The sequence below is a fragment of the Globicephala melas genome, chromosome X (assembly GCF_963455315.2).
Source record: "Globicephala melas chromosome X, mGloMel1.2, whole genome shotgun sequence".
Classification (NCBI taxonomy): domain Eukaryota; kingdom Metazoa; phylum Chordata; class Mammalia; order Artiodactyla; family Delphinidae; genus Globicephala; species Globicephala melas.
This window is the reverse complement of record NC_083335.1, coordinates 73,038,957-73,054,538: the sequence shown is the minus strand read 5'-3', so window position 1 is coordinate 73,054,538 and position 15,582 is coordinate 73,038,957. Positions and strand designations below refer to the sequence as shown.

The 15,582-nt window shown below is 38.0% G+C and overlaps 1 protein-coding gene across 5 annotated transcripts in view; it reads right to left on the bottom strand.

The window, feature by feature from the left end:
- The window catches only part of HEPH (hephaestin), a 95,165-nt gene extending 79,878 nt beyond the window's left edge, over positions 1-15,287 (bottom strand). For 4 of the 5 annotated variants that reach the window (XM_030851429.2, XM_060292866.1, XM_060292868.1 and 1 more), the window contains exons 1-4: positions 15,091-15,287; positions 8,401-8,603; positions 6,321-6,565; positions 5,138-5,350 (exon numbers count right to left, since the gene is read on the bottom strand). In XM_030851429.2, coding sequence (XP_030707289.1) covers positions 5,138-5,350; positions 6,321-6,565; positions 8,401-8,603; positions 15,091-15,120 — 691 coding nt within the window. In that variant the 5' untranslated portion in view covers positions 15,121-15,287. The remainder of the gene's footprint in view (positions 1-5,137; positions 5,351-6,320; positions 6,566-8,400; positions 8,604-15,090) is intronic. The other variant, XM_060292867.1, reaches the window with a different exon arrangement.
- Positions 15,288-15,582: the final 295 nt, after the last annotated feature.

Genomic DNA, 15,582 nt, shown 5'->3' with positions numbered 1-15,582 from the left:
ACTAACAGCCATAAAAGAGGAAATCGACAATTAACAATCATAGTAGGGGACTTTAACACCCCACTGTCACCAATGGATAGATCATCCAAACTGAAAATAAATAAGGAAACACAAACTTTAAATGATATATTAAAAAGATGGACTTAAGTGATATTTATAGGACATTCATTCAAAAAGCAACTGAATACACACTTTTCTCAAGTGCTCATGGAACATTCTCCAGGAGAGATCATATCTTGGGTCACAAATCAAGCCTTGGTAAATTTAAGAAATTTGAAATCGTATGAAGAATCTTTTCTGATCCCAATGCTATGAGACTAGATTTAAATTACTGGAAAAGATCTGTAAAAAATACAAGTACATGGAGGCTAAATGAAACACTACTTAATAACCAAGAGATCACTGAAGAAATCAAAGAGGAAATCAAAAACAATTGACAATGCAGACACAACGACCCAAAACCTATGTGATGCAGCAAAAGCAGTTCTAAGAGGGAAGTTTATAGCAATACATTCCTACCTTAAGAAACAGGAAGCATCTCAAAGAAACAACCTAACCTTACACCTAAAGAAATTAGAGAAAGAAGAAGAAGAAGAACAACAACAACAAAATTAGCAGAGGGAAAGAAATCATAAAGATCAGATCAGAAATAAATGAAAAAGAAATGAAGGAAATGATAGCAAAGATCAATAAAACTAAAAGCTGGGTCTTTGAGAAGATAAACAAAATTGATAAACCATTAGCAGACTCATCAAGAAAAACAGGGAGAAGACACAGAGAAATAGAAATGAAAAAGGAGTAGTAACAACTGACACTGCAGAAATACAAAGGATCATGAGAGATTACTACAAGCAACTGTATGCCAATGAACTGGACGACCTGGAAGAAATGGACAAATTCTTAGAAACGCACAACCTACTGAGAGTGAGCCAGGAAGAAATATACAATATGAACATATCAATCACAAGCACTGAAATTGAAACTGTGATTAAAAATCTTCCAACAAACAAAAGCCCAGTACCAGATGGCTTCATAGACGAATTCTATCAAACATTTATAGAAGAGCTAACACCTATCCTTCTCAAATTCTTCTAAAATATTGCAGATGGAGGAACAGTCCCAAACCCATTCTATGAGGCCACCATCACACTGATACCAAAACCAGACAAAGATGTCACAAACAAAAAAATCTACAGGCCAGTATCACTGATGAACATAGATCCAAAAATCCTCAACAAAATACTAGCAAACAGAATCCAACAGCACATTAAAATGATCATACACCATGATCAAGTGGGATTTATTCCAGGAATGCAAGGAGTTTTCAACATACACATAACAATCAACGTGATACACCATATTAACAAGTGAAGGAAAACAACCATATGATCAGCTCAATAGATGCAGAGAAAGCTTTTGAGAAAATTCAACACCAATTTATGATAAAAACCCTGCAAAAGTAGGAACAGAGAGAACTTTTCTCAACATAATAAAGGCCAAATATGACAAACCCACAGCCAACTTCGTCCTCAATGTTGAAAAACTGAAACCATTTCCACTAAGATCAGGAACAAGACAAGACTGCTCACTCTCACCACTCTTATTCAACATAGTTTTGGAAATTTTAGCCACAGCAATCAGAGAAGAAAAAGAAATACAATGAATCCAAATCAGGATAGAAGAAGTAAAGCTGTCACTGTTTGCAGCTGACATGATACTCTACATAGAGAATCCTAAAGATGCTACCAGAAAACTACTAGAGCTAATCAATGAATTTGGTAAAGTAGCAGGATAAAAAATTAATGCACAGAAATCTCTTGCATTCCTATACACTAATGATGATATATCTGAAAGTGAAATTAAGAAAACACTCCTATTTTCCACTGCAACAAATAGAATAAAATATCTAGGAATAAACCTACGTCAGGAGACAAAAGACCTTTATGCAGAAAATTATAAGACACTGATGAAAGAAATTAAAGATGATACAAAGATATGGAGAGATATACCATGTTCTTGGATTGGAAGAATCGACATTGTGAAAATGACTCTACTACCCAAAGCAATCTACAGATTCAATGCAATCCGTATCAAACTACCACTGGCATTTGTCACAGAACTAGAACAAAAAATTTCACAATTTGTAGGGAAACAGAAAAGACCCCATATAGCCAAAGCAATCTTGAGAATGAAAAATGCTGGAATCAGGCTCCCTGACTTCATACTATACTACAAAGCTACAGTAATCAAGACAGTATGGTACTGTCACATAAACAGAAATACAGATCAATGGAACAGGATAGAAAACCCAGAGATAAACCCATGCACATATGGTCACCTTATCTTTGATAAAGGAAGCAAGAATATACAGTGGATAATAGACAGCCTCTTCCCGTGAGCCATGGCTGCTGAGCCTGCGCGTCCGGAGCCTGTGCTCCACAGCAGGAGAGGCCACAACGGTGAGAGGCCCGCATACAGCAAAAAAAAAAAAAAAAAAAAGACAGCCTCTTCAATAAGTGGTGCTGGGAAAACTGGACAGGTACATGTAAAAGTATGAAATTAGAACACTCCCTAACACCATACACAAAAATTAACTAAAAATGGATTCAAGACCTAAATATAAGGCCAGAAACTATCAAACTCTTAGAGGAAAACATAGGCAGAACACTCTATGACATAAATCACAGCAAGATCCTTTTTGACCCACCTCCTAGAGAAATGGAAATAAAAACAAAAATAAAAAAATGGGATATAATGAAACTTACAAGCTTTTGCACAGCAAAGGAAATGGTAAACAAGACCAAAAGACAACCCTCAGAATGGGAGAAAATATTTGCTAATGAAGCAACTGACAAAGGATTAATCTCCACAATTTACAAGCAGCTCATGCAGCTCAATAACAACAAAAAAAAAACCCAATACAAAAATGGGCAGAAGACCTAAACAGACATTTCTTCAAAGAAGATATACAGATTGCCAACAAACACATGAAAGAATGCTCAACATCATTAATCATTAGAGAAATGCAAATCAAAACTACAATGAGATATCATCTCACACCAGTCAGAATGGCCATCATCAAAAAATCTAGAAACAATAAATGCTGGAGAGGGTGTGGAGAAAAGGGAACACTCTTGCACTGCTGGTGGGAATGTGAATTGGTTCAGCCACTATGGAGAACAGTATGGAGGTTCCTTATAAAACTACAAATAGCACTACCATATGACCCAGCAATCCCACTACTGGGCATATACCCTGAGAAAACCAAAATTCAAAAAGAGTGATGTACCAAAATGTTCATTGCAGCTCTATTTACAACAGCCCAGAGATGGAAACAACCTAAGTGCTCATCAACAGATGAATGGATAAAGAAGATGTGTCACATATATACAATGGAATATTACTCAGCCATAAAAAGAAATGAAATTGAGCTATTTGTAATGAGGTGGATAGACCTAGAGTCTGTCATACAGAGTGAAGTAAGTCAGAAAGAGAAATACAAATACTGTATGCTAACACATATATATGGAATCTAAGAAAAAAAAAAGTCATGAAGAACCTAGATGTAAGTTGGGAATAAAGACCCAGACCTACTAGAGAATGGACTTGAGGATATGGGGAAGGGGAAGTGTAAGCTGTGACAAAGTAAGAGAATGGCATGGACATATATACACTACGGGACATAAAATAGATAGCTAGTGGGAAGCTGCCACATAGCTCAGGGAGATCAGCTCGGTCGTTTGTGACAACCTAGAGGGGTAGGATAGGGAGGGTGGGAGGGAGGGAGTTGCAAGAGGGAAGAGATATGTGAACATATATATATGTATAACTGATTCACTTTGTTATAAAGCAGAAAGTAACACACCATTGTAAAGCAATTATACCCCAGTAAATATGTTAAAAAAAAAAAAGAAGATGTGGCACATATATACAATGGAATATTACTCTGCCATAAAAAGAAACGAAATTGAGTTATTTGTAGTGAGGTGGATGGACCTGGAGTCTCTCATACAGAGTGAAGTAAGTCAGAAAGAGAAAAACAAATATCATATGCTAACACATATATATGGAATCTAAGAAAAAAAAAGTCATGAAGAACCTAGGTGTAAGTTGGGAATAAAGACCCAGACCTACTAGAGAATGGACTTGAGGATATGGGGAAGGGGAAAGGATAAGCTGTGACAAAGTAAGAGAATGGCATGGACATATATACACTACCAGACGTAAAATAGATAGCTAGTGGGAAGCCGCCACATAGCTCAGGGAGATCAGCTCGGTCGTTTGTGACAACCTAGAGGGGTAGGATAAGGAGGGTGGGAGGGAGGGAGTTGCAAGAGGGAAGAGATATGTGAACATATATATATGTATAACTGATTAACTTTGTTATGAAGCAGAAACTAACACACCACTGTAAAGCAGTTATACTAGAATAAAGATGTTAAAAAAACCTTTATTTAGCAACAGTTAGCTGTAAGGGGTACTCATAAGTAAAGGATAGAAAGAGAGGGGCCTTAAGAGTCTATCAGCAACAGAAAAGTAGGTAGAGACTTCTGCTGCTAATTTGTATTTCTGAATTCTCCACATGAAACCACCAATTCAATTGAGCCTGTGACTTGAAGATGAGGTACATAGGATCTAGAATAATTCCTTCCCACCATCCCTGCCTATGTCTTCAACTCAGGGCCTTGATCTAACCACACTCCTGTAACACACAGGTCTTCAGGCCTGACTACACCTTAAACATACCATATTTCAAACGAAACCCACAATCCTCCCCAAATTCTGATGACTACACTTTCAATCCTATCCAACAGGCTATTAACACATGCCTTAGTCTTATGTAACTTGACATCCATCATTACTAATTCGAGTTTTTTAAGTAAAATAAGAAAAAAAGAAAGTAGCAAAGTGTTTTTAAGTATTTTGTTTCTGTTTTTTGTTTGTTTTTAGAAAAAAAGTAGTGAAATAGAAAAAACAGTGAAAAAGGGAGTTTGGCAGGATTTATTCCTGTTAATAAACTAGGGTGCTAAATTAACACTCCCCAGCCTGCTGCTTAATATGTAGGTGAGTCAACAATATCACTGCTTCCCCTAGATATCCCAAACTGTATCTCACAGCTCACATTTGGGGCTTATACCTCTTTTACAGGTTATAAGGGGTCCAATAAGGCCAGTAGCAATGTCTCGTGGAGCATCTACGTGAGAATGATAGATCCAGGTGAGGCACGCTGGGTCAGCATCAGTGGGTGCATGGCCTTCTGGAATGGTCCAGTTGTAGATGTGGCTGCCTCCCGGGGGAACAGAGTCATCAGCTTTCAGCCAACCAGAGGAACCATCTGGATATAAGGATCCTAGAAAATGAAATTGCATATGTTTAGTCCCAGGGTGAGTGAGAAGGAGCCTGGCAGATGTAGAAGCCAGGAGAGGGACGTATGGAATACCTAGTTCCAGTCTTGTGGAAGGTAGAGTTCTAAAGTTCAGCACAGTGTTCCTCACAACCTAAGGAAGGCACAGATTCAGGTAATATCTAGCCAAGAAACCTAGACCTCAAATCAACAGTGGGTAGAATGCTAGCAGCCCTTGGGGAAGGAGCTATGACCATAGAAAGTGCTATACAGCCTAACCTAGTAAGGCTCTAGTGCAAAGCCAATGGAGGCAAGAGAGAAGAAAATATTCCCTTCCTTCAAGCACTCACTTTGAAAAACAGAAAGCAGACAATCACAGAATTTCCATTTAAAAGCAACTTAGTGATCAATTGATCTATTCCCATGTTATGAAAGAGAAAACAGAGGAAAAATAACTTGTCCACAGGGAGTTAATGGTCAAGTCAAGACCTTCTGAGTTTGCTCTCTATTCCCCTCACTCACCGTTGTGTCAGTACTATAGGCCATTGGGCCTGGGATAGTAGGAGATACAGATGAGTAAACTGATCTCCCTCTTAAGAAAAACAATGGGCCTTTTGGAAGACTGTGGCACAAGAATAATGCTCCCTTACATTCACAGAACACCCCTCTCTTTTCAAAACACAGTCAAATATTTTATGGAAATGCCATTCAAGTAATTCTTTGTGATAAAAGGTAAATTGAATCTCTACATTCTTAATGAAGAATTTGAGGTTCAGAGAGGGACAGTGACTTGCCCAAAGTGACAGTGTGTGAATAGCAGAACTGATAACAGTACCCAGCCATATTTTCTCTGAGGAGAGTCCCTCCCATTTCAGATCAAAAAGGAACACTATCTTCATTCCCAGCTCCTCTCCCATGGCAGTAAAGAAAAAGCGATATTTGTTGTAGGTAGGAGAAAAAGGATGGGCTGATTTACCTTCGGAGTCTTTCTCATAGAAAACACCATGGGGGTGGATTGTGTAGGGACGAGTGGCAAAATTCTTCAGGTGGATAAGAATAATATCTCCCACCTCAGCCTTCAACACTGGCCCCAGGAAGCCCAGCCAGGCTGGCTGAACCATTTCATCCATGTATGAACCATCCCTGTATTCCTTGTAGATGGTCTTCTTGTAGCTGCTCCCTATTCGGTTCTTGTCAGACTTCAGGAAGTTGGAAGCTACTCTGGGAAGGAAGGAAAGGGAAAGTCACAATTTTGCCTTTTTCCAGAGGTGGCTGACCAAAATGTGTCCATCTTTGTTTAGGGCAAAACAAGAGGAAATGGGATTGTACTGATCAAAACATGAAATCTTTACGTTAGAATCTAATTGTTAGACAATGAGAAGTATTAAGTTAAACCATATGAATTTGCTGATATTTGAGCAATTTTAACCTACAAAATAGACAATTTCACTCAGTAAATCCTAATATATAATAATGTGGAGGCAACCAACTATGGACAGACTCTTTTTAAGTGATCAACTCCCTATCCAGGTGGCCTAACTTAGTGCTGCCCTTCTGTATATGGGAAGTCTTATAACACAGTGGTTAAGTTCACAAACTCTGGAGCCAGGGAGTTTCAATTAAATGCCAATATTGCCATTTCCAAATCTGTAGGACTTTGAGCAGGTTACTTAACTTCTCTATGCATATTTTCTCCATCTGTAAAAGGAGATAACCATGGTACCACTTATTACTGGTGACTAAAATAATTAAAATACATAAAGAATTTAGAAAAGTACCTGGAAAATAGTAAAATCTTAATAAATGTTAACTATTACTTCAAGGTATTGGAGAAGGGGATAACAAAGTTATCCCTCAAAGATACTTTTAATACAGACTCTGTGACGCCAAAACTAGATGAGTAGAAAAATCGTTTGTTAAAAAAGAGAGCTGTTTTTCTTACTCTAATTCTTCCTAGAGAGCTCTGAGATGTTACAGTCAACTTTGGAAAACTTTGAGGCTTTGGAGAGACAAATCAATTCATGATCACAAAAGATTTTTTAATACATAAATTCGATTTTTTTCAATGGGCATTTGTGGAACACCTGCAAAGCTCTAAAATCAAGAAAGGTTAATCCTGGGCTTCCCTGGTGGCTCAGTGGTTGAGAGTCTGCCTGCCGATGCAGGGGATACCGGTTCGTGCCCCAGTCCGGGAAGATCCCACATGCTGTGGAGCGGCTGGGCCCGTGAGCCATGGCTGCTGAGCCTGCGCGTCCAGAGCCTGTGCTCTACAACGGGAGAGGCCACAACAGTGAGAGGCCCGCGTACCGCAAAAAAAAAAAAGAAAAAGAAAGGGTAATGCTGTAGGATCTGTGAGAGGCAGAATGGTGAGAAGAGTACCAGCTTTGCATCCACATTACCCAGGTTCAAATCCTAGCTGTCCATTTACTAGCTCTTGGACTTGAGCAAGTCATTTGATCTCCCTGAGCCTCAGTTTTTTCATCTATAAGATGAGAATATTCATACTCACCTCCTAAAGTTTCTGTAAGAATTAGGTGGGACAAAGTATATAAATTTCTAGTACAGTACCTGTCACAAAGTGTTACATAAGTGATAGCTATTGCTGTTATTTCCTTGATTGTAAGGCTGATCTTATTTTTTCTCATTTTTACATATCTTAAATCAGTATAGTTCCACTGAACTATGGCAGCATACATATACTACACACATCTTACAAACACTGTATATATATCATGTTTTTTCTTGCTTAAAAGCTAAATACCTATTATTAAAAGAGTATTGTGGATATCACCTTAGAATCAAGGCAATGTGGAATGATCTTTAGGACCCTAAAAATACTTAGGCATCTCACTGTGGAAAAGCGAACTCCATATGGGATACTGGCTCCTGAGTCAACTAGTTGTCTTCTCAGGAAATGTATCACTGGGCTTATGGCCCAGAGAGATCAGGAGCTGGCTGCAACCACACCCTGGGGAAAGGTCTTCAAGAGCTACCTATTGACCTCAAGAGTGCCCCTCCCTAACTCCACCTTTAATTCCACAAGAGATTAAACCTACGTGTCACTGTCCAGAGGCTGGTTCGTGATGACATTCCTTCCCTTAGGAGCATAGTTCCACTGCACGTCCTGGATGCCCAGATAGTAGACTCTAGTGGCCCCATCAGTCAGTCGGGGCCACAAGGGTTGCACGAACAGCAGAGCCCATAGAAGATGGCCTGGCTCCATGGCCCACATTACTCTGGGAAACAGGCAAATGAATAGCTGTCGGTATAGAAGAAAGAGAACAAAGGGGCTTTGCATGTGTCTCGAAAAGTAAAGAGGCAAGAGCCAGACTGAGTGACTGAGAAAACAAAAACCGATTAGCCTAGAATCTCTGCCTTACCTTTTTCCTTTCAACAAGTGTTCAAGGATCTCTACACATTGGACTTTGGAGGGCAAAGTTAAAAATCACTTGTACTGACAATTGTGTATCACTTTCTTCAGAAGAGAAATCTGGATCCATTTTCTTCAGCAATGTAGAAAGAAGAATATACTCTAGCCCAAAAATTAGGAAACAGGCATCAGTAGCCCGAATGAGCCACTGACTCACTCGGTACCCAAATCAGGTCACTAATTCTCCCTGTGTCTCTGTTTTCACCATTGTCACTTTCCATCCTCTATGAACTGTGTTTAAAAACAAATGAGAATTCACCAAAATACATTTATTAGGATGTTCATAGACCCAAACTGGAAACAGTCAATATGTCCATGAACACTATAATGGATGAGTAGATGATATTTTATTCATATAATGGAATTCTATATAAATGGTAATGAGCAAACTAACACTATACATGAAAATATGGATGCCTCTCACAAATACAATGGTGCAGAAAGAAACGAGACACAAAGGGTACATATTGTATGATTTCATTTATATAAAGTACAAAATCAGGCAAAACTAATCTATGCTGTTAGAAGCCAGGATAATGTTTTCTCTTAAGGTAGGGATCAGTGACTAGTAAGGCAGAGGAGGAAGGCTTCTAGGAAATGTTCTGTTTCTTGATTTACTTACTGGTTACATGGGTACGTTCAGTTTGTGAAAATACACTGAGATGTGAACTTAGCACATTTATCAGAAGAAATGTTCTCTGCTGGTTCTCTGCCATGCACAAATCCATTTAATGTGTCCAATCTTGAGTCAGAGTTAGAACTAAGCTTCTAACCTTTCATTCTGATACATCAGCCAGGCAGTTAGACTTTTGGGGGCTGATATGAAGCACTCAGTCATACTATACACAGCCACAGTCAATCCCAGAAACACAGGTGACATAACATAAACACAAATATACATACACTTGCATGCATATACATAGACACATGCAGTCTTATCTAAAAGCAGAGATGCAGACACTTTCATCCACACTAGAACCACAGTGTCACACAGAACCTTAGTCACTTTCAAAATAATAATAACTTACAATGGAAAAGAATCTGAAAACGTATATATATATATATATATATATATATATATATATATATATATATATATATATATATATAAAACTGAATCTCTTTACTGTACACCAGAAACACAACATTGTAAATCAACTATGCTTCAATTAAAAAATAATAAAAATAAATATTTATAGTGTGTGCATGACATGTCAGACATTGTTCTAAGTGCTTTACAGATTAAATCATTCAATCTTCACAGCAACACTATGAAGCAGATGCCATTATTATCCCCATATTATAGAAGGAGAAACCGCAGAACAGCAGTATAAGATAATTTGTCCAAGTTTACCTAGTTAACAATCAGTAGAGTTGGGTTGTGAGCTCAGGGAAGTATAGGTCCAGTGTCTATGCTTTTTTTTTTTTAATTGAAGTATAGGTGACTTACTATATTATGTTAGTTTCAGGTATACATGTTCGTAATTACCATACTATACTACTTTTCACAAAATATACTAGCACACAGAGAAAACATGTACAGACATATCTTGCTTTATTGTGCTTCACTTTATTTCACTTCACAGACATTGTGTTTTTTACAAATTGAAGGTTTGTGGCAATTCTGTATTGTCAGATGATGTTTAGCATGTTTTAGCAGTAAAATATTTTAAAATTCAGGTATGTACATTTTTAAAGATGTAATACTATTACACACTTAATAGGCTACATTATAATATAAAGATAACTTTTACATGCACTAGGAAACCAAATAATTGTGTGAAGATTTATTATGATATTAACTTTATTGCTGTAGTTTGGAACCAAACCCACAATATCTCCAAGATATGCTTGTATATGCCTATAGCTATAGTTATATCTGAGAAAACCCCATACATTCTGAAACATGCAATCATATGTAGTTGTGATCACTTCCAGAAACAGACACATATATTCATATGGGCAGAGATACATCTAATCAATATAATTCATGATGATGATAATAATGATGGTAACTATCATTCATGCAGAAATTACTACACACTAAATGTGATGCTCACTTTTTTATATATAAATTATTTCACTAAATCCTCAACCTAAGCACATGATATTAGGGACAATTAATCAAAAATAGAAAATCAAAAATATGCACAGACTCACACGTGGATAGGAAATCCCCAGATATTTACCCTGATTGATAAACAGAACTACAGATTTCCCTACATATTCTCAGACCCCTCCACACAAAGTAGTGGCCCAAGTGTGTAATCCCCAGTCTTCATATGACATTTGGAAGAAAGCCCTTGATATGTGGGAGGACCTGTTTTTGGATTCCTCTTCCTAAAACCTGGCTTTCCTACTGACCAATTATGTAGCCTTGGATGATATTTAGCCACTCTGGACCTGTTTTCTTATCTATAAAATATATCTAATAATATAAGCCTTGGAGAAGTAAATTAGAAAATTACATGTAAATTCCCCAGTACAATTAGTGCTTAGAACATAACAGACAGTAAATGTTGGTTTTCTTCCTCTTCCTTCTCCATCCTGGTGACAGTTTGTTAATTTATCCTTACTGTCTCCCACACATCTTATGTTCTATATTTCAACTCTAAGGGCTAACTTAAATCCTAACTGCTCCAGAAGACCCACTCTAGCCTCTCCATATCACTGTTCTCTGAAGAACTATTTACTCTCTATAACACCCAAATACATGAAGTGAAACTTTGTATTATTATTTTCTTTGTCTCATAAGCTGCCTCATGAACTGTCTTTATTTACCAGATTGGACTATAAACTCCTTGAGCGTGGATGTCACATCTTAGAGGTCTTTGTGTAACTACTGGCAGATATGGTGATGGGGGCCCTGTAGGTGTAACATAAACAGCTACTGCTAAAGTGACATAAAACAACATAGACATACATTTTCCCACCAGTTGACTTTAGTCAAGTTCGCCACTGGTTCAAAGAGTAACCTTAGTGAGCCCCAGTTTTCTCATCTATAATATAATAGAGCTGGACTATAACTTACTTTTGGGGGGTCATGGATCTTCGGGAATATAATGAAATGCAAAAACACAGAACTACAAAAATGTTTTATATAAAGAGCTCTCAAAGAGTCTTTCTAGCTCTCACATTCACTGATGAAATACAGGTGCATTCACATGCACCAACATATAGTACCACATATGGATACACAAATATCATGTCCTCAGCAAGGAGGGAGTGTCCTTGATTCAATGAGAATCTGAATGCAACATGCACCTCTTTCAAGCTTCCTTATCAAAGAGGTGTCAGCAAGGCTGTTGTGCCTTAAACTAACGTAAAGAGAAAACTGTCCCAGGTAAGAGTTCCACAATTGAAGAAGCACATTGTTAACTTGGAAATATTCCCAGAAAAGACTGGTATAGAACTTCAGCAATAAATGAAAAATCATTCAAAGGGTGACTAATGACCAAAAGGACTAGATAATAGAACCTGGGAAAAAATGCAACTTAGCATTTGACTAGCACTTTCCACTGTACAGTATGTTTTTCATATCTTCCATATTATTTAATTCTCACATTCTTGTGAGATAAGGATTTTCTTCCCCATTTTGCATTGAGGACACAGGCTTTGGAATCAGATTGCCTAAACAAATCCTGGCTTCGCTTTTCCTAGCTCTGTGACTTGATAAACTGCTTCACTTCTCAAGCCATAGTGTCTTGATCTTTGAAATAGAATTTATATTATTTGCTACATCTCAGAGTAGTTGTGAGGATTAAATGAATTAAGATATGTAAATGAATAGAACACAAATAAGTACTCAAGTGCACAAGAGATCAAAAAGTATTAGTGGCTATGATTATTACAGACAAGGAAATAGCTTTAGAAATGAAAATTGCCAGATTCACAAAGCTTTAACATTTTATGGATAGCCATAGCACATACACACTCATAAGTTCCTATATACAATAGCACATTGTAAGCATATAGGCACATGTATATGGCTGAGATTAATTTCTTTGGAAGGAAAATGATATATGAAAAGAACCAGAACTTTTGAGTCAGATAAACTTAGGTTTGAGTGCTGTTTTCAGCTGCGTTTGAAAGAAATAGCACCAAGGACTTAGTAGGTATCTGATAAGTATAAGTTTTCACTTCTTCTAGTCACTAACTTCCCTTTTTATTCCCAAAGCTGCATTTGTTGTTGCTACTTTTATTGTTGTTTTTTTAAACTTGGTTTATCATTATAAAACAGAAGAAAGGGAAAGCCCATAACATTCTTTTAGAATCACTTGGATATTTCATGGTAAAATTGAAAGTCTTTAGACTCTAGGAAAATAGATTCTAGTTATGAATTCATCATTTATTAGTTGTATGACATGGAAAAAGTCACCTAGTTTCTTGAGCCTTGATTTCATCATCTCTTAAATGGAAATAATCTCTGCTTCAGACTCCCTATTAGTTTGCTATGAAGATAAAATGAGATGAAGGATTTGAAAGCCCTATATAAACTTTTCACTTGGACAGGGCTATTTTTTTTCAGCTGAGCCCACAGGAGGAGGTCTTATAGAAAGGCCAGACTGAGGAGGAAAAATAAAAGGGAAAGGTAAAAGGAGAAATGAAATAAAGTGAGCAAGAATCCTGGAGGAAAGTGAAAAAAGAGGGCAAAAGGAGGAGGTGCTCAAAGGAGGAGAGAGAAAGAGAGAGAGAGAGAGAGAGAGAGAGAGAGAGAGAGAAGGGATTTCTGGGATACTTCTAATTAGACATAGTTTAGTCAGTGTACACTGAGACTAGTCAAAACTTCCTTTCCTGGCATCCCAATGTTACCTGGGCCTGGTCTCCATCATCCATGATAGTTTTCATCACTGTTTTCCCTAGAATTTGCAAGTTGATCCTTTAATGAGACAATGCTCTTCACTCTGAGTTTGAATAGACTGGTCTGGACACTCTCATCCTAGACAAAGGATCACTCAGCTGGACACAGAAATGCTGAGCTATCCTTGAGGTTTCATCTCCAATTTCAGAAGTCTTACTAATAGAACCCTCCATCAAGATTGACCTTTTGGTCCTCCACTTTCTTAATGCTGTGTGGTTTTTTATTTACCTTGTGACTCAAAATAGGGGATTTTCTCACCTTCAGAGGGTATGGGACTTTACTGGAAGGGAAAATGGGGAGAGTGTTTAAAGTCTCAAAAGAGTAGTACAAGTACAATTTATATTATTTTTTAATCATTGTCACTGTATCTTAGTATGTCAGAGATGGGAAAATGGAGGCCCACAGAGGAAGAGACTCACCTGAAATCCTGAGAGCTAGTACTAGAACCTAAGATCCTCTAGCCTGGCAATCATGTCCAGTATATTATCACCATACTGTTCCTGGGACAATATGATTTCACTACATATTTGCATTTGTATTAAGGAGGTTTCTTTATTTCCTCACACCCCAGTTGTGGTATAATAGAAAGTATACTGATTTGAAACTAGAAAGGCTGGATTCAAATTCTCTTTCTTGCCTGTAATAGCTATGTGACCTTTCAACAAGTCACTTTCACCTATTTGAGCCTCAGTTTTCTCATCCAGTTGGGGGTAATATTTATTTCACAAGATTGTTTTGAGGCTCAAACAAAATAATGGATATATGAGCCCCTAGCAAAGGGCTTAGAATACAGTAGATGCTCAGTAAAAAACTGAATGTATTTTAGATACATACATCCACAAAGACCTTTAGAAACTATATTTTTTCAATCCCTGATGTGACATATAGAAAACTGAGACCAGAGAGATGAAGGGGCTTGCTCAAAGTCAAGCAGCCAGTTACTGGCAAAGCCAGAATTTGAACCCATATTTTCTAAAATATTTCTTCTACTTAGGCACTAAGTGTGAGAAATAATTCAGATTTTAAGCTGATAGCTTAGTTCAGCTATAATTTACTGCCTTACTTTGTGCCAATCTGGATCTCAAAGTATGAAACTAAATGATCATTTTTAAGTGCTTGAGCTTCCCATTTATGTAGTCCTCAGATCCATTACTTCAATAAACCCCACAAACTGTGAGACAGAAAATGAGCACACTATTTCAACAGGAAAATTAACTACTCTCTACAACTCCAGGATCGTCTCTGAAACAGCTGAGCCATTTTGGTGAGAGGAACAAAGAGAGCGTATTGTCCACTTTAACTTTCCTGCACACCAAGCCATGCTTCCTCCAACTTCTCAGCCACTGACTTTCTCTTCTAGTGGCCCAGGATTCCCCTAAACCAAGCTGAATAAAGGTTTTCTTCAAAGAAAGGGAGGCAAGGTAGGGTTTGGAAAGAGAGGGGAAAAAAGCTTACCTTTGCTGCAGAAAACACTTCCATATTCATGTCAGTGGCCTAGTGATGCTAAGCTGCAGACCCCAGCATGAGTCTGCCAGCCCTGCTCAGTCTGTATCCTGGGTTACAGAGCCTTTCTCATAAATAAAGTCCGGGGCTCCAATTTGGCTGGTATTACTGGAGAGGGGTGAATGGAGGCTGGGGCAGTTCTAGGTGACCTCTTTTCCAGAAACTAAACTGCTGGAATGTCTTGTTCTGGGCCTGGTTTGGTACAAAACCCGGGACGGTTCTTTGACCATATCCGGTGTTTTCCAAATCCCGGTTAGGATCTCCAGAGGAATTACAAGAGGGTGGGCTGCACTTCTCTTATCTCAGCTTGCTAGTTGGTATTTGCTGAGAGGGGGAAGGAAATGCACTGTCACTGTAGCCAGTCAAAACTCACAGGATTCCAACAGCCTCATTTAAGGGATAGGGCCCTCTGCAAGGGTTACAAGATGTGAAAAGAGCCCCCAT